Below are 23190 nucleotides of genomic sequence, written 5' to 3' on the forward strand. Positions count from 1 at the left end.
TTTATTCTATTCCTATTGTCATACAGACGCAGAATGAAGTCAATAATTGTTTTTTAAAAAATGATTGTTATTTCATGTATATATGAATCTCCACTAGTCTGTGCCAAGTATATAGATAGATATCAATCTGTAATTATTCCTGGACCAGCACTCCCTTTGTGATATAGTGTACAATATGTGTACCAGACACGCATTATATACATGTTTACATATTTCATCAAGCACCCACTGCGGGCACACAATGGACTCATATTTATATAATATGATTGTGTAATGTATGTATATACACCAATAAATGAGCTTATAAGGTGGTTAGGGCAGCACAAAGGTATAAAGAATATTTTAGCATCAATAAAAGGAGAAATTTCAGTTAATATAAGTGATATTTTTGTTAATTCATTGCAGGCACATACACGTCCATACACCAAGCACTTTCCCATTAAAAATAAAATCTTGCAAATAAAAAAGATTTTTAAAATAAATGTAAGGAAATTCACGAACATTGAGTGATTTGGGAATATTTATGACTACCGTATTTATCCAATCTGAATGTGTGCTAGTGAGCATTTGGATAAACATATATTTATAATTTAAGATTTGTATTTTAGCTCAATACGAAACCACAATGTGTTTCAATGCCGCGGGGGCAGTATCTGGTCAGGACAGAGCATTGAATGGGATCCAGCGGTGAAAGGGTTACTGTGGTGGGTGTTTGCACATCTGTCAGATTTTAGGCTTGTGAGGTGTGGAAGCAGGAAAGCGTAGTGTTTGGGACTAAAATCGATGAGACTTAGCTGTGGGCTGGGAGTGGAAGCAAGCAGGGTACTGATCTCTGAGAGAGAGAGGAGAGAGAGAGAGACAGAGAGAGAGACAGTATCACAATAGGGCAGCAGAGGCTGGAGGAGACGTCCGAGAGCTGAGCTGCAGTCCAGCCCTGGCTTGTTCACCCTCAGGACCAGGAGAGCAATCTCACAAAACTCAGCGGTCTCTGAAAAGGGGGAGGATCATCCTTGATTGACATCTCATTTGCACATGAAGATCTGTGCTTAAGACAAGTCCTAATGAAGGAGCAGGCTCACTTTTGAAGGATAGACCAAAGCAAGCTGATCTGTGCTCTGCCTCAAACAGATAGCCCCAGCAGTAGGTAAGATTTTCAGCTTTTTGGTTTTTTTGCTTTCCACACTATCTCCACCATAGCTTCACTGGTTGGATGGAAATCTGGATTTTAAAAACCAAACCACAAAAGCAAATAACGACTTGGTGAATTGTGCCAGTGACTGAAGAAGGATCATCTGAAGTGACAGAGGACACAGCGGAGAAAGCTATTGGGTTCTTATTAGGAACGCGGCGAACAAACAATGAATTGGGTTGTACGTGGTTGCTAATCAGAAAACAGTGAAAAGACAAAAGCCAGTGGTAAGCCAAGGCTAGTACCATCTTTGTACTGATACGAGTAGTCATTTAGTCGGACGTTCAGCCGTGGTTCTCTCGCAGTCAATTTAGAGTAAAGATTAATGACCACGATTAGATAAAGAGGAGGATGCGATAGCCTGAAGACATGAATGTCCAGTTGGGTTTGCAGAACAGTGAAGACATGTCTAGCTCAGACCACGACTTAATGCACAGCCAAGGTAGGACTTTACATCCACATGTCCCTAGATCCTCCTTGGTGTCCAGCATGACCTCTGTATTGGATGGAGGGGATTATCACCGCTCCGAGCACCACCTGGCTACCTCTCTGCATCCTGGCATTGGATTTGGGGGTGATTCTCCACCTGCATCAGCCAACAGTTACACAACACTGACTCCGCTGCAGCCTCTACATGATAAGTTCCATCATCACCAGCATCACCAATGTGTCCCAGTTGGCAATGTTATTGGAAGTTTTACTCTTATGAGAGAGGATAGAGGTTTGGGGCCACCAAGTAACTTTTACAGTCACTATCCCAAAGACATAAGCATGGGCCAAAGTCTTTCTTCTTTGCCCAGCCCTAATCTCACCACCATGCACAGTTATGGTCATCCTTCTGGACACTTAGCTAATGAAAAGATGGTCTCTGGGAACGGTTTTGAGGCCCACCACAGTATGTTTAGCAGAATTGACCAGCACTTTTCAAGGGAGTTGTCCCCACCGCCATCTTCAGGAGTGGGGTCACCTAACTCAATGCACCAACACCATTATGTCCACCACAGGCCTGAAATAAACTGCAGGCAGAATCCTCCCATGCAGACGCAAAACACAGCAATCTCCAACCAACTGGAAGAAATTAATACCAAAGATGTTGCCCAAAGAATTATAGCAGAACTTAAGCGATACAGCATACCCCAAGCTATCTTTGCAGAGAGAGTCTTGTGCAGATCACAAGGGACTCTCTCAGACCTTCTAAGGAATCCCAAACCTTGGAGCAAGCTAAAGTCTGGGAGAGAAACCTTTAAGAGGATGTGGCGGTGGCTTCAAGAACCAGAGTTCCAGAGAATGGCAGCTTTAAGGTTAGAAGGTAAGATACTTTCTATCATGCATGCTGGTATCCTACACCATAAACAATACAGGGAAACCGTCCATTTGTATGCATTGTGTAATAAGGGGATTTGGACACTTGTCATCCCGTAACAGGCAGGTCAGCTCAAATTTCAGGGGTCATCGATGCTAGGGACTCTGCCCTTCTAGGCTTAACTTGTCAGATCAAAATGCATTAGATAATAAACCAAGCTTTTGTAATGACCTTGTAGAACAATGACGGGGAAAGACTTGTCATGGAGAATCAAGTTAAGTCAAATAATGAAATAAAAGGGTAAAACAACTCCATATGTTCACTCTACAGCAGGCATGACAAGTGACAAAGACTTTGATAGGCCCTTCTGACGATCCTATTGCCTAGAGGCCCATTGCCTAGATTGCATCTTACCCATCTCTCAAAGACACCAGCCTGTTAAAAAAAAAAATCCAATTTCAACATTCCCTGTACTGTTGTGTGATGGATTTGTTCGAACCCTTTTTGCATAAAAATTTTGATTGCACGTGTATTGTTCTGCTATGAAACGATACCACAATGATAAAATCGATATCTATATATCTATCGTTTGTCCTTCTGTTTGTGCTGTAAGACTGTCTATTATTAAATATTAATACTAGACATTTTATATATATATATATATATATATATATATATATATATATATATATATATATATTTATATGGAATTTGATTGAATTAATTCAAAAAATGAAAAAAATTACCATCAAGACTATATTTTTTCCTACCATAAGGCTGAGATTATCACTTATTCCTTCCTTTTTAGTTTCCTAATAGATCTTTGAAATCATGAAGTTTAAGCATAACGATCTTTTCATTCCAGCTGTAGATTATAATAATAATAAAATAATTCAGGGTGACAGTTTTAGCCAACTGATATTGGGTAGCACTTTTGACCAAGAGACTTTTGGAGATAAAATGATTTTGTCTGTTCATTGACCATATCTATCCCTTCCTCTAAATCATTTCTCATAATCTTAGAAGTTGTGACCGCTATTTACATATTACGCCAGGAGGAGGGAGGGGGGACCGATATTTGCCAAAAATTTGCAATTTAAAGATTTCAAACATGGCTGGCCTGTTGTTTTCTTCCCCCATTCTCCCGCAAGACCGCACATCTATAAAACGCATTGATCTGTTTAATATTTAGGACGGACAATCGTTTAACAATGGGCGCATACTGATAAAATTCCGCTCTGGGATTCGTGCTTAGGGTGGCAAATTAAAACTGGAAGCGCATTTTTTATTCGCCTCGTTGAGGTGTTTGGCGGATTGGAACATTTGATGGTTTATTTGTAATTTCTTTTTTTAAAGAATTTAATTTCAAATATAATTTTTCAAAGAATTCCTCAAATTGTACATATTATATTTTTATTATATATATAATATTCCACAGTGATTTATAGAGATCATACATCATTCCCATTAGTCCCTGACCCAATGAAGCTTACAATCTAAATCACATTCACAAACAATTTTATAATGAACCAATTAACCTGCCAATATGTTTTTGAAGAGTAGAAGAACTCTCCCCCGACATACCTGTATATATTATTATATCAAACTCATATTTGTTCTTTCTTTCACATTTTTAAACAATAGTACAAATCTTATGGGGTGACATTCCTATACAATGCTGCTTCAGATACTTGTTACATATGTTAATGTCACCAAAAACGTTTTTCAAAATAATTCATGATGTAGAAACATTTTATTTAAAAAAATATTTTTTAAAGTATATTTTACAGCAGAGGTGACATGCATTGTGATAAATACTCATATTGGATGGGACAGTTGTAAGGCAAGATGAATGTCTGGCAAGACAGATGGGTCATTGAAAAATAATGTGTTCATATTATAAGAGAAAGAAAGGGTTAACAGGGGAAAAAAATCACTTTAAATTCATGTAAAAGTCATAGGAAGAAGATGCAGAAGGAGCACTAATTAAAACAAAATAACCATGATAATGATAAATAAACTACTGAGACCCAACAGTAATGGGGAAATTAAGAGTTGTCAAAAAAAAATTGAGGTTTCCCAAATATTACCTAAATAAAGTGAAGTTTAATCAGTGGTGTAGCTATTCCTCCATTGCTAAGAACTTTTTCTACCCTAAAGAGTTCATTCCCTGCTTCTGGGATCCAATATTTCATTATTGCCTTAAAATCTGTCACTGGTTTCAGCCGTTGATTTCAATTATTTTTTTTTCCTTTTTCTAATTTTCCAAGTTTCACTTTATGAAACTAAATATATACAAATAACACATAACACATATTTGGAAGAAAAACAGATTTTGTTCCCCCCTTTTTTTTCCACCATTTATTGGGGTCCCACCAACACATTTCCTTGATTTGACATTTTCCCTAATTTTACACAATTCTTTTCTGCCCCCCCTGAAAAACATAAAATGGGGGGTTCTACTGTAATTTTGTTTTTTAAAGTACCATTTAAGGAAATAGATCAGTGGGTTTAAGAAAAAAAAGGTTCCAACAGAAATTATATTTTTTTCTTTTTCTCTTTTAATGCTTTGCCTTAAAAATGTAAAATCTAGCCAGTTGTTGAATAAACAGAAGCTGGATTACAATGGCATCGCTTATTGTGTTTACAAGAGCACAGAATCCCGCATTTCCTTCTCATTTTCAGCTGCAAGTGGTGGCTGTCATATTGTTGTCCCTGGAATAGGCATAGACCGCAATCTGAAGAGCATCCCTAGTATTACTGGTATGGGATCCGTTATCCGGAGACCCGTTATCCAGAATGCTCTGAATTACTGAAAGGCCGTCTCCCATAGGCTCCATTTTATTCAGATACTAACAATTTTTAAAAATGATTTCCTGTTTCTTTGTAATAATAAAACAGTGCCTTGTACAGGTATGGGATCCGTTATCTGGAAACCCCTTATTCCGAGTTACAAAAAAGGCCATCTCCCACAGACTCAATTTTATCCAAATAATCAAATTTTTTTAAAACTATTTCATTTTTCTCTGTAATAATAAAACAGTAGCTTGTATTTGATCCCAACTAAAATATAATTAATCCTTATTGGAAGCAAAACCAGCCTATTGGGTTTAATGTTGACATGATTTTCTAGTACACTTAAGGTATGAAGATCCACATTACGGAAAGATCCGTTATCTGGAAAACCCCAGGTCCCGAGCATTCTGGATAACAGGTCCCATACCTTTACTGAAGTTGTGCCTTTATTATTGTGTTTCTGACAGCTGGATTACAATTGTCTGCAGATTAAACACTGTTTCAAAATGGTTCCAGCAAGTCAAACAAACAACATGCAGCATTATAGGATTGCAGAATAAGCTGTATATTATAAGAAGGCCTATTTAAACCACAAATATATCCTATTTATAAGTAGGATTTAACTTGACTTGGATATTCTATAAGCATATTAAGGGAAAACATTTTGGCACAGATTGTCCTACACAGGAGCCATACGTTCCTGTGTATTTATGTTTATTTACAATTACGACCAGCTGTGATTGCTCTAAAAGTGGTAGAAAAGGGGAATGTTATACAAAGAAAACACAGCGCCCTCCTGTGGACAAATGATCATGAAACATGGTAGAATGCATGCTTGACTTTACCAGGCAATATGACTTCCATGCTACAATTAGACCCTTGTTTTACTCTGCGAAGAAAGCCGAGCAAGATATTAACTGTTCCTTTAAATCCATAATTGGTCAGTATAATATCCCCTTAATAAACCCCACCTATATTCTGGGTATATTGTTTTTTAATTCCCCATAATGTAAGATCTTTGTTTTGCTCAGCAAGAAAAGAATAATATTTTTTTAAGTGTTTCCTAACTCCATAATTGGTCAATATTATGTCCGTATAAGGGGCCTGATATAATTGTTGGTATAATATCCTTCCCTTCTCCCATTATATACATTGAGCTGACATTAACCCTTTCCCTGCCAGGCCGCTGCAAAGGTGAGGGAACTGCCTATTGATAGGCAGGAGAATGATTGGCAGGTGATTTACCACCACCAAACCCCTCCTGTTCCAGCAACACAAAATCTGCATGTTTGTCAGAGAAAGGGTTAAATGCATAACGCTGCAGTCAGGCTTTGCTCTTTCACATGCGACCATGCATATCTGTACGGCGCATATATATATATATATAGCGCATATAATCCTGTGTCATTATTATACAAATACAGCAGTATGGGCAAATATTATTCAAATAAATACATAAGTACCATGGGAATTATAATTAAAGAATAACAAGGCAGAACTGAATCAATTACTTTATATTTACATTGTCTACATTTTCCCGTTTCTTGTAAATCTTCCTGAAATTATACATAAAGGCCATTGTTTAAACAGGAAGAAATATCCTGACTCCATTTTTTTTACCCCATGTATCTAAACGTAAAACTTCAATGCTGAATCCTTCCTCCCATATTTGTATCTAAGAGCTGCCATATTGTTTGCCGCAGCGTATCCGCAAACAGCCATCGCATGTAGCCATCTATTTTTGGCAACGTTTGGCACAGTACCATTTTATCTTATTCACACAAAAAAATACATTATAGAATTAGAGGGTACAAAGAGAATGATAGATCTTATTTATAAAGACAGACCGGGATTGATACACTACCAAGAAGGAGACTTAAAGAAACACTTTTGTGAAAACGTTAATAACACAAACAGAATTGTAACGGCGGAAACAATAGATCGATGCCGCTAAAAAAAACTTTTTCTGATTTTGCCCCTTTCTGTTATTTTGTGCAAAGTCAACAACATAAGCCAACTGGGGGGGGAGGGAATTCGATATACAGTTCATCAGAAATAGGGAACGATGTGATGTTATGAAATGAAAGTAATATGTTTTGTGTCTGTTCTGCCATGTTATTCACTTTCTGCTTGAATGAAGAAGGTTACGAGGGGCTGATGCTCACTAACTCAGAAAATGTCCTGACCAATGGGCTCAGCTTTCACACAGTCCCAAGGAATGTGGCTGCTCATGGTCCTTATAATAAGCGGCCAACAGGGCATATTAGAAATCGGCATTTCACCCATCCCTTCCCCCCAGAGAGCCTAACTCAGCATGTATGTAAGGTCACGGATACCAATGACTTATGGGGAATGACGACCCACCGAGTGGTTCCTTGTATATCCGCTTGTATATCTCATTATCTGTTTTAATAAGGCTTAAAGAAAAAAACTATAGGAAATGCTAAGCAGCAAATAATTGTGAATATGCATTTACAATTCATGTGCTGTAACGGGAAAGGAGTAGCGATGGAGTAAGTAAAGGACGAGTCGCCAGCTTATCGGCCCATGTGTGGGGCCATCCAACGGGCTTCCCCCGATCGATATCTGGCCAAAAGTCGGCCAGATCTCGATCGGGCAGGTTAAAAAATCCCGTTGGATCACGGCCGCATCTGTGGGTTTATGCGGTCCTGCGAATCCAGCCGCCCGTATCTGATGCATTATGATCCGATCGTTGGGCCCTAGGGCCTACGATCTGATTAGCCCGATATCGCCCACCTCAATGTGGGCATATCGGGGAGAGATCCTCTCGTTTGGTGACATCGCCAAACGAGCGGATCTCTACGTTTATGGCCACCATAAGGCTTTATTTTATATGAGAATTAACACTGGGAGGCTCATTTATCAAAGGTTGAATTTCGAATTCATGTGAAAAATTTTTTAATGCGAATATACTCATAATTCGACTGGGAGGTCAAGAAAAAATTGGAATGTCTAATATTCGATCGAATGGTTCCGACCCGAAAATTTGAATCGTATTCGATTCGTAAAAAACTAGTTTTTCTCTGGAAAAAAAACTTGAATATCAGGAAGGGTATTAACATCTTCGAATGGCTCAACGGACCTCTGCCATTGACTTGTACATGAACTCGGCAGGTTTTAGGTGGCGAATATTCGAATTAGGACTGCTTCCATGGTCGAGGGGTGATAAATCGCACATTCAAATTTACATTGAAATAGGGGTATTAAAATTACAATGTGTGAATTTTGATACTCGAAAATTCGAATTTACTATTTGACCCTTGATAAATCTGCCCCTAATTGATAAGTTTCACCTACACCTAGGGCCGTGCCTAAAGCTACAGTAATTCTAGTTATATTATACAGCTCTTTATATAATTCACATTACAACAGGGGTACCCCTAAACATACACAAGTGGGGGCAGATTTACCAATATTCAAACATTTTCGGATATTTAAATAAAAAAACTCGTATGCTTATTTATGAAAGAACTAGAAAATGAAAACCTTGATCGCATCAAAGTAAAAAAAAAATCAATCGCAGCGAAATCCCATTCTACCCTTCGCTTTCAGTGTCTTGACAGCTTTTAGACACTGAATATTTTATTCTAATATTTCAATTCTAAATTGGGGAAACTCTGATTTAAATTCATCATTTTTTCCCTGAACAAAAATTCAAATTTGAATTTGAGTGTAACTCTATACAAGCCCCTGACAGGCAATGAAGATGGAGTAGGGTGCGTAATATTTAACAATAAACCTAGAAATATAAAGAGTAGGTGCTGCTAATGTGTCTCGTATTTTGGGGGAACATTTTTTTTCTCAAGAATCGCATTTTTTCTCTAAAAACTCAAAAAAATTGAGATTTATTAAGTGTAAAAACTATAAAAAACTCTAATAAAAAGCTTCTCCAAATCAAAACAGTCGAGGTCACGTAGAAGTCAGTGGGAGCTGCGCTGATCCAATTGGACCTCTTTTTTTTTTTAGCCATTCAAACTTTTAGAGGTTTTCCGATTTTTTTTCACTAGTAATTGTCTGATAAACAGGAATTTTAAGAGGTTTTCATACTTATTACCGCATCTTTCAGCATTTTTTTTTTTTATTCTTGATTTTTATATTTGGATCTTTTAATAAACGACGCGGCATTAATGGTTTTAGAGCAAACAAGCTTATTTGTGGTTTTAAAAACCTCTAAAACCACTAATTTTAGAATGTTGATAAATGGGCCTCCCAGATTGTCTTTTTGGTACAATTTAATGTTTTTCCAGCTACTTGAATTTACATAAGCTTTCTCTGACATTTTAAAACATGTCCCAAGATTTTGAAACATCTTAAAACCGTTCCCCAGTGTTGAAAAGCTTTTAGCACCTTTTCTCCAGAATTTTACAAAAATAATTAGATAATTTAACAGTTTCCCCACTTTCCCAATGATTTTTTTCTATCAAAAATTGTTTTCCAGCACTGATCCATCGAAGACCATTTTATGCTATTGGCCAAAAATATCCAGCTCAGCTCTAAATTCTAACTTCTCTATGTGAAACTTCTGTTTTTCAATTTTTTTACTTGGGCGAAAATAAAAGAATTTTCCAGGATAGAATTATAAATATGGGAACATTTTCTAACAATGTGATTTTTTTATTTTGCTGTGAATGTGAAAAGGAAGGATTTTTTTTTTGTCACCGTGAGAGAAATTCCTGTGCCAACTTCTATCATTTTTAATGCATGTTGTAGCATTCCTAAGAATGTTGATATAGGGGGGAGATTTACTAAGACTAACATTTTTCCCATTTTTTAATTAAAATAAAATTGACCTTACTACCATCCACAAATTTACCTAAATTATCAAAAATTAATCTTGAAAAAGTTGGTGCTGGAAAAAGTTGCAATTTTGGATTTTGAATTTTGAATCCTAAAACGTCTTCAATTTAAAACCTGAAAAAATTGCCTTTATGGGATTATTGGATAAAAACCAGCCTGAAACCCTCGTAGATCATGAAGGCAAGAAACATCTTCAGATTGTAAAAGCGATGTCTGCCATTGACTTTTACATGACTTTGACAGGTTTTAGTTACTTAAGGTTTTAGTTGGTTTAGAGTATTTTCGGATCAAAACTGCAGAGACGAGAAGCTGTTTTTCATCCGTTTCCATCCGTCCTCTGAACGGAACATTAGAGAATCTTTAGGCTGGATCCCCGAGTGTCAGCTTAAGTGGTTGTTGAGAATACAGGCAGCACAGAGAAAGTGAGGTGTACACTATATAGAGTATATATGTATAATATGGATAATGCAGAACAACCGTTTTAACCTTTTTTTACATATGTGAGGGTCGCCATATCGATACAAATGATTGTTTTAACGGAGGAGCAAATGCCCAAATCGCCCATCAGGGTGGGAGCACTAGAGCTCACCTGTTTTCCATAGGACAGATTTTTGGGGACCATGGTTTATTAAGGGTAATGTCACAATGGGTAATGTCAAAACAGCAATTAATAGCAAGGGATGCTGATCATAAGGAAAATCAACCTATAAGGTATAAAGCACCATGGAGACATTTTATTTATTTTTTTAGTAGAAACCAAGGTAGCAGGCCACACTTAGAGCGACCAATATTATGCCAGATCGTCCTCCTCATGTTGCACCAACTCAGCAGCATTTTCTACCAAAAACATATTTGGGAGTATCATCCAGTTTGACTGAGCTGTCTACAGACTTGAAGCCTGAAAACAATACAAAGCTCAAGCCTCCAATGAAAAGAAAAAGGTCAACGTCTCCATGGAAGAGACTGAAGTACAAGAAATGGAGACTACATTGCCCATTTTATGGTGTCGCTTCTGAATCAGGAGGAGAAAACAATCACAGATGAAAGGGTTAAAGTTAGGACTCCTATTCTGGAGGACCCTGGTGCCCATTTATTAAAGCGGCCCTGCACAGTTGGTGGTAAAGCCACAGTGAGATGCGGTGACCATTATCTGGTTCTAAAGGCAAAACAATAACAGGATTGTATTTCCCAGCCAGCCCCGGCGCAGTAAGGGTTACGGCAGAACCATTGATTTCCACAGCCGACTCCATCAGAGCCACTGACATGCACAATACGCTCATAAACTACCCACAATGCCCTGCGCACGATTCCCCGGAGTAGCTTTCCTATTGATTTTTGATTTTTCAGGAATGAGTCCCACTATTTCCCCCAATCTTTTTTTCATCAACCCATTTATTTTTATGGTATATATTAAAAAAAAAAAAAAATTTGACAGACAGGCCTGCGAGACAACACAAGCATGTTATATATTAATATATTGCTCGGGAATCAAGAAAGGTTTAAGGGTTTGCCCTTCAGCCAGTGGATGTTATAAAGAAAATCATTCTGGTGACTGGTTTTGATACATGTACAATATGTATTAAAAAATATATATACCAGTACAGATATGGGACCTGTTCTCCAGAATGCTCGGGACTTTCTGTATATAATTGGGATCTTCATACCTTAAGTCTATTAAAAAATCATGTAAACATTAAATAACCCCAATAGGCTGATTTTGCTCCCAATAAAGATGTTATATCTTAGTTTGGATCAAGCACATGGTACTGTTTTATTATTACAGAGAAAAAGGAAATCATTTTTAAAAATTTGGATTATTTGATTATAATGGAGTCTATGGGAGACGGCCTTTCCATAATTTCTGGATAAGGGGTTTCCGGATAACGGATCCTATACCTTTATATCTATAATGTGTGCGTATATATATATATATATATATATATATATATATATATAGAGAGAGAGAGAGAGAGAGAGAGAGAGAGAAATATATAGATATATAATAAATATATATAAATAGATTCTCCCCTATTTCTTATTATAGGGACTCTAATATCATAGGTCCTTATGGGGGGGGGGTTGCCAGTCCAGTTCTTTTTCTAATTACTGGATTACAGGTTGTTATCAAGCAAGAATCATTTCCGCAGTGCCGTGCAAAGGAACAACAATAAAAGCAAAACAAATGCCTTGAGCTCGTGGCCGGGTGTATCCTGCAATACTGGTAGCATTGGCTTTCTATCTCAGAAGTGGTATCAGGTGGCTACTCCAGCTGACAAGAACATTGTGTTTTGTACTCTCATGGCTTTTCCACTTAGACCACATGTCAGATCTAAATGTCGACTTCCATAGAGTTTTTTTTAAAGAGACGGACATGAAATAGATTGCATTCCAGCTGTTGTGGGTGACATCACAAGTGGTGAAACAACCCAGTATCTCACTATAAGGCCCGACGCAATCGGTTGCTCATGAGTTAATCCAGAATGATGGATAAACGTCACTGAGATGATCCCACTGCGATCCCAAAACGATTCCATTCATTAAAGGACACGAGGGGGAATGTAATACAGGTTGCTAATGGAAACATTGTTCACAATGCGAATAAATGTTCGCATTACAAACCTTTTTGCCTTTGGGAAAGTTTTGCAAACCCTTTACCCTTCACGCAACATTAGAATATCGATTGCGAATTTTATATTTTACAACAGTGTGCAGTGTATGTATGTCAAGCACTTCCTAAAAGTTCGCAATGAGCAATTACGATTCACAATGCATTAAAAAAGAAGAATATTACATTGCAAAAGATGAATGTTCCCCTGATGAAGACCCCATTCGGTTCGGAATTTGGCCAGGATTCGGCCTTTTTCAGCAGGATTCGGATTCGGCAGAATCCTTCTACCCGGCCGAACCGAATCCTAATTTGCATATTCAAATTAGGATTCGGATCGGTATTAGGCCGAATTTTACGCAAAGAATTTGGGAAAAAGAATCAAAATAATGGATTCGGTGCATCCCTAGTTGAAACTCGTTGGTTTTTTCTTTTGTATTGCAAAAATATGTAATAAAATAAATTGTTCCCTGTTTACTCTATTTTTAATTATTTTGACTATTATTGGGCTGTTGGACAGACTTTAGACAGTGAACCCCCAGCTTTTTAATAGTGATTGATATGGAGTACCAAACTTATGTATTACTATATTATTTGTAAATGAGAAGTAGCTGTCAGTTATAGGCCCTAAGTATGTATATGTGAATTAGCTGGCAGTTATAGTCCCTGAGTGTGTATATGAGAATAAGCTGGCAGTTATAGTCCCTGAGTGTGTATATGAGAATTAACTGGCAGTTACAGGCCCTGAGTGTGTATATGAGAATTAGCTGGCCGTTATAGTCCCTGAGTGTGTATATGAGAATTAGCTGGCAGTTACAGGCCCTGAGTGTGTATATGAGAATTAGCTGGCAGTTACAGGCCCTGAGTGTGTATATGAGAATTAGCTGGCATTTATAGGCCTTGATGTCTTTATATGAGAATTAAGAGAAAGGTATAGACCCATATGTCTGTAAATGAAAACTAGATGGCAGGCAGAAGCCCTGTTATCTGTATATGAAATCTAGCTGGCAGTTATAGGCCCTGATGTCTGTATATGAGATTTAATTGGCAGGTAGAGGCCCTGAGGTTTGTGTATAAGAATTAGGTTAAAGGTGTAGACCCTGATGGCTGCATATGAGAATTAGCTGGCAGGTAGAGACTAGGATTTCTGTGTATGAGGTTCAAATCAAATAAGAGGCAGGTGTGTTTGTGTATGAGAATTAAGGTAAACATGTCTGCATATTAGAACTAACTTAATGGTTCCTTGAAATCTTAGCTATAAGTGTCCTGCTCTAATGTGTGTGTGTTATGGAAAGAGCCTAGTGGTGTGTGTTACCTTTGCTGGAAGGAATATTGAGGCACATGCCTTGGAGTTTGTGTATAAGAAGAGGTGTGCTCCCTGATGTCTGTGTATCAATAGCAGCACAAAGGTGTGTGCCCTGATGTCTGGATTTTAGAATTGAACATAGGAGTACGTGGCCCATTGTCTGCCTATTAGAATTAGCAAAGAAGCGTGTGCTTTAATGAGCGTGAATTAGAATTAACACAGAGGTGTGTGCCCTGAGGTCTGTATATCACAATTAGCTAAGAAAGGCAAAGCCTGGCATTTGTATTATAGAAGAAGCAGAGAGGCGCGTGCCCTGATATCTATATATTAGAATTAGCAGAGGCCATGCTGTATTAGAATCAGCCGACAGGTCCGTGACCTGATATCGGTGGATTAAAAAGATATGAGACTCTGCGTTACCCTACCTACCATCAAAGGAATCATTCCTGACCTTGCCCAAAACTAGCACATTAACCCCTTTGCTACTATCGGCTGCATTACAGCTGCCTCTGCATTTCTAACAAGGGGCTTGTGTGGCCCGGCAACTGTGGAGTTAATATGAATGTATATAAAGTACTACATGGGAGCCGCGCAGCTGAGATATGATCAATATTTCTCTATCTGTGTGCAGTGTCCCAGACACAGGCAGGGGGATGGGAATCGGAGAAAAGATCTGACCAGATGGGGACAACAGTCAGAAACCACTGTGAAAGGGGGTGTAAATATTCATACGATAAATTCGGGGGAACTGGGCATTGTACGTTGCATTTTCTCTACCCAGCCTGGGCACACTCAAGTGTTTAAACTGCCCATGGAGCCTGGTTTGAATCCATATGAATCAGACAAGAAGAAATGCTCTAAAGCCAAAAAGATTAAAAACTGAGCAGTAGTACTGAAGGGGGATTACGTTGAGTCTGTAAGTTCACCAATAACGTACAATAGAACTGTGTGTTTGCATTGAGGTGTATGAACGAATGCGGCCATATTGATTGTTTTTTACCGACTACAAAAGAACAGCCCACGTGGTGTAAGAGCTGTTGTTACATGGTGTTGTATCTAACCAGTGAGGCAGCCCCCATTTATAGCTAGAATAGTAAACATGCAAGGTAACAATAACACAGGAAGATATGATAAGCCTCCATGCTATTTAAAGGCATCGGCACACTGGGCGGGTCATGTTTTCCCCCTCTTCAAAAATGCTCCTGGTATCAAAATACCCCTGTTCCCCCTGTGCTGAAAAATATTCCTGATAGCCCTTTATTAACCCAACTGTTACGTTCTTGTTTGCCAACAGCCTGCAAAAGGAAAGAGCAAGAGCAAAGCAAAGCCGAAAGAAACCACGTTCCTAAAAGGCACCGTCTGGTCTTCACTGACATCCAGCGACGCACCCTGCATGCCATCTTTCTCGAGAACCAGCGGCCGTCCAAGGAGCTACAGATCACTATTGCCCAGCAGCTAGGACTGGAGCTTTCCACCGTCAGCAACTTCTTCATGAATGCCCGCCGAAGAAGCCTAGACAAATGGATGGATGAGGGTCATGGGCGTCCACCATCTTCAGGCTCTTTGGTGTCCAAAACTGGCTCAGCCATCGCTTGCACTAAAGCATGAGAAAATTTGCCAATATTGCTAATAACCAAAGATAGGAGCAGCTTAGCCATCATCCTCATATGTTTTCCACCAATTAGGAATGACTTAAGACAAGGTGACTTGTTAACATATGAGTTAATGGCTGGGGCTCTCCATCTGCCATCTTGTACCTCCTTAAATGGGATATTGTGGGTATGGACCTGTCTGTTCTTGTTCAATTTTGTTTTTCCATAAGGCGTCAACAAGACAAACAGGTACAGGTAATACAGGTGATGAATGTCCCTGCCTCCCCCAATGCCATTTTAACTCTTAGGGTTAGGGTTAGCCAGCTTGGAGTTCTCCCTCCAGGATTAGACACCATTTGGGAGGAAACAATGGCTCAGAAATTTAGCAGTTGAGACTAAAGGTCAAGTACAGCCTTTACTGTACCGAAGCATCATGGTTTCCATTCCTGAGAGAAACTTTCCTCCATTGTGTGTCCTCAAGGATTATTATAAAGAGTTGTGTAACACAGGTTTGAATTTGAAAAAGACCATATTTAATAGTTGATACCCCAAGGCCCATTGTCTGGCCAATGCTAAACTGACCCATACTGTTATATAAATATGAGGATAGGACAAATTCTGCTTTGAATATAGCTCTGTTCCATAATCTGCACAACAGTAATTAACTAAAGTATTTGATACTTACAATTGGGATCCACAAATGATCATGCCATAATCCACCATGCAAGTGTTCTTCTGTTGTAAACCCCAAGGCTGGTTAAAAGATGAAGGTGGGAAATGGGAATTGTGTTGCAAAGAGAAAAATAAGGAAGTCCCCAGAAAGTCCTATGGGGTTAAAAATGTAGAATCACCCTTATCTGTCAAAAATATATTTGGGGGGGGGTCTCTATTTTTAGGAAACACATCACTCATTCCATTTCAAGCATCAGTTATTTGGAGAAAACCAAAAATAATATTCCCAGGGAATATCACAACAAACTATTGCAGGTGACAAAGCAACCCATCCTGTCTTTGAAACTGAACTTTTTATAGAAAGGACTGATCGCTTGTTTTAATCAATTAGAAGAGCACTTTGAAATAATGTTTATTGGATTGAAGCTCTATTTTGTGGGACAGAGATTCAGGCCTCCTACACTTACGAAAACTTTCAACGGTGGCATTTGTAGAACTAGGAAATGCACTGTCAAGAAGCAACATTTTATGCCATCAAGTCCCAAGTACTTTTGGGTTTTGTAGAGATTCTCTGAAGAAGGCAGTAGTTCCTGTCTTTAGTAGCAATTCAAAGATACCTTTGAATGCTCATGTTTTGAACACAAGGGGCTGCAAACTGGATATACAAAACCAGAACCCTTCATTCTATTTCTGACCCGATCATGAGTTGAGAAGAACAGTCTGAGATGTATGGAGGAAAGGTTTGATGGTCAAGGTGTTCCTTTCTCGGTTGTATTTGCAACCAGATCCCCTATTGTGTAGAAAGGTAGCTTCCAGGGTCACTCATATTTTAGGACTTCCTATGCCAAAGTATCAAACCAAAAGTTGTTTATAATGGTGGCATCTAAGAACAGTATTCACTTGGCAAGGTTTAGATGATATCTCAAGTTATCTCATTTAACAATCAATCTTCTAATTGTCTTTAAAATATTGGCACAAAAACTCTTATACCAAAGTTCAGAAGATCTAACTACATCACAGTAAGATAAACCAACCAAAGGGCTGACACGTTCCCATAATGCAATGCTCAGAAAACCTGTAGCCTTAGGGAAGTGCACATTTTCCATCTGCCTGCAGCCAGGCCTAACTAAAGTATGTTTATTAGTGCAGGTCTTAATCAGGGCAATAATTAATTTGTCCTTCTCCCAAACATTTTCTTCCCCTACCTTACATTCTTCAGCTATGATATCATAAATGAAAACATAAACAGTCTATCGATTCCAGTATTGACCTGTTTCATATGATGCTATCAGGTAGTACAGATGGAAATGGCTGTTTACGTGGAGAAATGTAATGTTAAACCGAAGTAGGATTATCCCATTACGCTGTATGGATGAGTCAATAAAATATGTTTATACTGCTGAGCATTTTATCTGCACCTAATAGCTTCATATTAGGGGCTGCCTGGGTGGAGATAAACTGTCATATGCTCATTATAACAAGAAACTGCTCTTGGAAAAACTGGAGTGACATTCCCAATTTGGTTGAAGGAATATCAACAGGATGTTTAAGTCATGGGTGATAAATAAAGCATTAGAATACTTATGACACACGTAGAGGTCTTTATTCCAGATGACATTTATTGTGGCATCACTCATTGTGTTTTTGCCTCTTCTGGAAGGACTTTCTCAGGAAACGCACTAAAGGCACACTAACCTCAAAAATATTCTCTGCCTTCTTTAGTAGTTTTTCCTCTATCTGCTCTCTGCCATTGAGATTCAGACTGGGCTATCAAAAGATCTCCTGGTGGCCACAGTATAGAATTCCCATCAGCTCATATGGGCCTAAATAAAAACCTATACTATTGTACGATGTCTATATCGAATTGATGTGAGAGCAGGCCCATAGTGCCATCATCTCTGGTGAAACCCAATTGGACACTGCTGACATTCAACTCTGGTTTTATCCTAATGAGGTGTGGTCACTCCCCTGCCCAATAAGAGACACCAGGGTGAGTACTACACCATGATAAAAGGCAATTTTCTTTTAAAATGGTTAGTGTGCCTTTAATTTATGCTACAGAAGACTATTTTCAGTTTCAAGGACTATTAGTGTGTCCATTAATGTTATCTCCAGTCCACAGATGGAGGGTAGGATATGGATGCTTGCTCTGCTTACGGTCTTACAACAGAACCAAAGCTTATGTCATGACCAATTGGCCATGCAACACATTGGCACATGATACTCAGTAACATCATTAAGAACATCTGTATATTTTTCAACTTTAAAGACTCAAAATCTAAAAAAAATAAGTCTATATATGTTAATACACTTACAATAAAATTTCTACCTCGTTTTGGGGACCTCAAAACAAAAACAAAATATGAAAGTCTTAACGGGTATTTGTTATATAACGATACAGGCTCCTCTTGCTAGTTTTAAAGAACTATATTCCTATATAAGTTATTTAGCTGGACCGGTAAGAAGCAGCCATATTGAAATTCAAAGTGTCAGGGTTGGGTGTCACCTGATTTCCTTTGGTGGGGGATCATCTCTGTTGCTTCTAGTTGCTCTTATTGTGGTCTTCAACAGTCTTTCTGTCTGGGACCTGCGAATGAAAAAGGCACTTGAATTGTTTAATGTGTTGTGCCACGCATTCTCCGTATCTCTTTTTGTACATTTAAGACAGTTCAGGCAAGTGTTTTTGTTTTCAAAAACATTTTTTCCTTTGGGACAGCCAATTTTGGCTTCATGATTTCGATTCTTAAAGATAACCCCTATTTGTTCTTTAGCTGATACATTTTCTGGGTTGCCTGTTGGGTAAACCAATGTGGAATGAAATTGTTTTCCATATGTTAATTAGCTTGTTCTGTATGTTTTTGAATCCTAAACATGGAAAATACGTTACCATCAGAAGAGACGTGGTGACTTCCCCTCCACAACTGACCCAGGGCTCCTTTACCAATAACGGTTATGTTGGCCAAGGCCCCTCCCAAGTCTAGGACTAAAGAATGAATGTGTTTATACACCCTCGATTCCCTGTGGATGTGCATGGGTCATAGAGGAGGTGTTTGGAACCAGAGAACCAAAAATGACCCTTTGAACCAAAAACAAACTGTACATAAATGGACTTCTTTGACTGACTACTGATTTAATATTCTGCTGTTAAAAATCAAACATAATGCAGAAGATTGCTATATTTGTAAGAAAATGATGTGTTATTTATTTATTTATCTTTTTTTTTGTTTGTTTCTACGTTATTCTTGCCTTTCAGCCTCTGGGCTCTGCAATGCTATGAAGGTTGACCATTTGAAGAACCTTTTTTTTTTTTTTTTTTAAACTTAAACCAAAGATATTACCAAAAGGAAGCGTGTGTGACAATTAAATGTAAGCAACGATTTGGCATGGGGGTACAGGTTTGAAGCTAGAAAACAGGATGAAAGTATGAAATGCAGGAGATCTCGGTTTTTAAGTAGGGACTGGTTGTGAGCCAATGGCCAATAGTTTCAGATGGTTCATCAGATGTCCAAAGGAATGGCTCTATATGTTATGGGATGAGCAATGTGCTCTCTGTTATTGACTTGGATTATCTGCAGCCTCATCTGTTACATGTATGGTCCTACACTACAGGCTCCCAAACAACTGGGGTTGGCTTTTCAATATGGCTTCCCTAATGATTCAGGTTCTCAGAAGGACACAATCCTAAACCCAGCCTGGGCCATAGGTTTCAAGAGTGGAATCATCACTAAGTAGGCTTTGTATTTGGTATGAGCCGAGGGGGTTATTTATTAAAGTCCGAATGCCAAAAATTCGAGTTTTTCAGGATTTATTATACCCCGAGGATGGGTTCAGAATCCAAAATTCCGGCATCTGAGACCTGCTGAGGTTGTATATAACTCAGTGGGAGAAGTCCTGAAGATGTCCTGATCTGCTCTGGGTTTTGTGCAAAAACCCGAAGATTTCGTGGTTTTTGGGCAAAAATCCAAAAAAACAGAGTTTTCGGGCAGAAAATCCGAAAAATTGATACGATTCATACAAGTTTTTTCCTGCACAGGAAATTTTCGGGAAAATGTATTGATAAATAGGGGGAAATAACCCGTGTGGATTACAAAATAATGATTTTGATAAATAACCCCCCAAGTGTCATGGAGAAGTTTATGATTCCAACCAAAAAGCTTTATGATTCCAAGCACTAGGGGACCCTGTGAAAGAAACAATCATAATTGCTGGAAGACAATTCAAATCAATGTGATTTTTATTGAACGGTAGAGGTGCAAACCTTTGGAAACTAGAATAATTCTGGTCTTACATTTTATAGGTTTACCATTCTTACATTTAAAGGGACAATAATGCTTAAACCTAACGTAGGCTACATTTTCATGTTGTTACGACAACTTGAATCGAAATGGTTTCTCCGAGAATCCAATTCTTTAGATTGTGATAATTCAGCTCTAATGGCATCAGAGATTTCGATGATTATGAAATGGTCGTTTTACCTGTTCTTTCTAGCATTTAATTCTGAGAGGGATTTAAAGGCACCTTTCCTCGACATTTAAGGTCCGGCTGGCAGTAAATGGGTTAATCAAGGTTACTTTCACCCAGTTGTTGCCAGGCAGGGGCTAGTGGATTCCCATTGTTAGAAAACCTGTACAAAAAAAATATTTCTAATTTAATTTAATTAATTTATGTTGATTCAAGCAGTGTTAGGACAGCCGCTGTGCATTTTAATATATATAAATATAGTACGCATATATAAATGAAACTTGAATGTTTAAACTTTGTTATTTGTGCTAATTAACCAAAGTCTTTTTTGCCTGTACACATTTTAAAAACATGTACATTTTATACCAAAGTTTTCTCGGATACCTCATCTTGTGATTTGTCCGTTGTGATGTTACGCAAAAAGAAAAAAAAAAACAAATAAATGTCCTTTATTTAAAGATCAATGGTTGAATTCTGTTTTCATTTATTTGGGGAGGGCAGAGAGTAATGAACATACAACTGAATAAAGACTCATATATATCAAGGGATGTCTGTAGGAATCTAAAAGTAATTTACTAAAACACTGAATTCAGAATTTGGTTCAAAGTTGACAAAATACCAAGGGGCAGATTTATTAAGGGTCGAATAGTAAATTCGAATTTTCAAATCTTTTTTGGGCGCAGATTTATCAAAGGTCGAAGTGAAAATTCGAATGTCGAGCTCATTTTTGTGTACTTTGAATAGGGAATAGTCCAAATTGGATTCCAATTTGTAAAAAATTAGAAAATTCTAATTTTATCATGTACTGTCTCTTTAAAAATTTGACTTTGACTAGGCTTGAGCGAATTGTACCCTTTTGTTTTGCCAAAAATCTGCCACCGGCGAAATGCCGCAGAAGCCCATTAAAATCTAAGGGCATGAAAAAAATGGTATCTTTTTGTTTCACACGCGCCGCCATACAAGTCTATGGGCGTAATTTCCACCGCGAAACAAGGCAAAAAAATTCACCCATCCCTAACTTCAACTAAACCTGCTAAATTGCTATTTTAGCCTATGTGGGACCTCCTAGAACCTATTTGGAGGCAATGGGTGGACTTTGAAAAATCACATTTTTTGGGGGGAAAAACTTTGAATGAGCTATTACTTCGATTCGTATGATTCGAATTCGATCAAAAACTGACCTTTTAGATCGAAAACTGATCTATTCGGCCAAAAAAAACTTTGATTTAATTTCGGTCTGCCTTTTTAAATTTGAATTTCGAAGTTTTTCAAATTCGAAAATCTGCGCCTTGGTGTCAAAATTCACACATGGAGATTGTAATCCCCCTATTCGAATATATACAAAAATGTTAATAGCCTTCCTGACATTCGAGGTTTTTTTGCGGAGAAAAACTTGATTCGTACGAATCGAATAAAATTCAAATACGATTCTAATTTTCGGGACGGAATATGCGATCGAATATTAGTCATTCCGTTTTTCCCAGTTGAATCGTGAGTATATTCAAATTAAAAAAAAAATCACATGAAGTCAAACCTATGATAAATGGGCCTCCAAATTTGGATTTGGCCAAGAATGTTTAGCTTATCTGAAACACATTTAAAAGGAAAAGACTTCTCAAGTTAGAATGTGTAAATTAGGGTCTACATTTTTTTTCAGTTTGGAGCCTAATCTTTTGTTGAGTATTTGGCATTCTAGATGAATCCAAAAAATATAGCTTTGTTACGAATTCTATTCTATTCTATAAATAATATTCTCTCATTTGTTCATTCATTTTTGGGTTCAAATTCAGTTCCAAGATTAGCGAATTGTTGGGGAGTCGAATTCTGTAATAAATTTAATTCAAAAAGGACAGATTTGGTTTATCCCAAAAAATAATGAAGACAATTGAAAAGTTGCTTAGAATTAACCATTCTATAACATACTTAAAAGGAATGACAGACAGACCTCTTCCAGTGGGAGATCTGTTGAGGGGGACTATACAGGTATGGAACCTGTTATACAGAATGCTTGGGGCCTGGAGTTTTCCGGATAAGGGATAATAATTTGGATATGTAATTTGGACCTTAAGTTTGAAAAAAAAAATCCTTTACACATTAGATGAACCCAATTGGATTGTTTTGCTTCCAATAAGGATTACTTATATCTTAGTTGGGATCAAGGACAAGCTACTGTTTTATTATTCAGGTACAGAGGGTGGTTGTTAATGGAACATTCTCTACTTGGAGTGAGGTTCTTAGTGGGGTCCCCAGGGCTCGGTATTGGGTCCACTTTTATTTAACTTGTTCATTAATGACTTAGGGGAGGGTATTGTAAGTAATGTATCAGTGTTTGCAGATGACACAAAATTATCCAGCCCAATTAATTCCATCCAGGATGTGGCACTTGCAACATGATCTTGGCAAACTGGCAATCTGGGCAGCTAAGTGGCAAATGAGATTCAATGTTGA

General features: G+C 38.0%; 1 protein-coding gene across 1 annotated transcript; it reads left to right on the forward strand.

Annotated features, from left to right (window-relative positions):
- Positions 1-682: 682 nt before the first annotated feature.
- On the forward strand, positions 683-21185 carry LOC108699342 (hepatocyte nuclear factor 6). Its single transcript, XM_018231357.2, has 2 exons — positions 683-2498; positions 15312-21185. The coding sequence occupies exons 1-2, from the start codon at positions 1559-1561 to the stop codon at positions 15623-15625; spliced, it is 1254 nt and encodes a 417-aa protein (XP_018086846.1). The 5' UTR covers positions 683-1558; the 3' UTR covers positions 15626-21185.
- Positions 21186-23190: the final 2005 nt, after the last annotated feature.

Source organism: Xenopus laevis, chromosome 8L (genome assembly GCF_017654675.1).
Source record: "Xenopus laevis strain J_2021 chromosome 8L, Xenopus_laevis_v10.1, whole genome shotgun sequence".
Taxonomy (NCBI): Eukaryota; Metazoa; Chordata; class Amphibia; order Anura; family Pipidae; genus Xenopus; species Xenopus laevis.

Bases quoted from the DNA above. Each gene is read 5' to 3' on its own strand.
- LOC108699342 (XM_018231357.2), top strand. From the start codon at position 1,559: ATGAATGTCCAGTTGGGTTTGCAGAACAGTGAAGACATGTCTAGCTCA. The intron at 2,499-15,311 runs GTAAGATACTTT...GTTTGCCAACAG, and splicing joins GGCAGCTTTAAGGTTAGAAG to CCTGCAAAAGGAAAGAGCAA.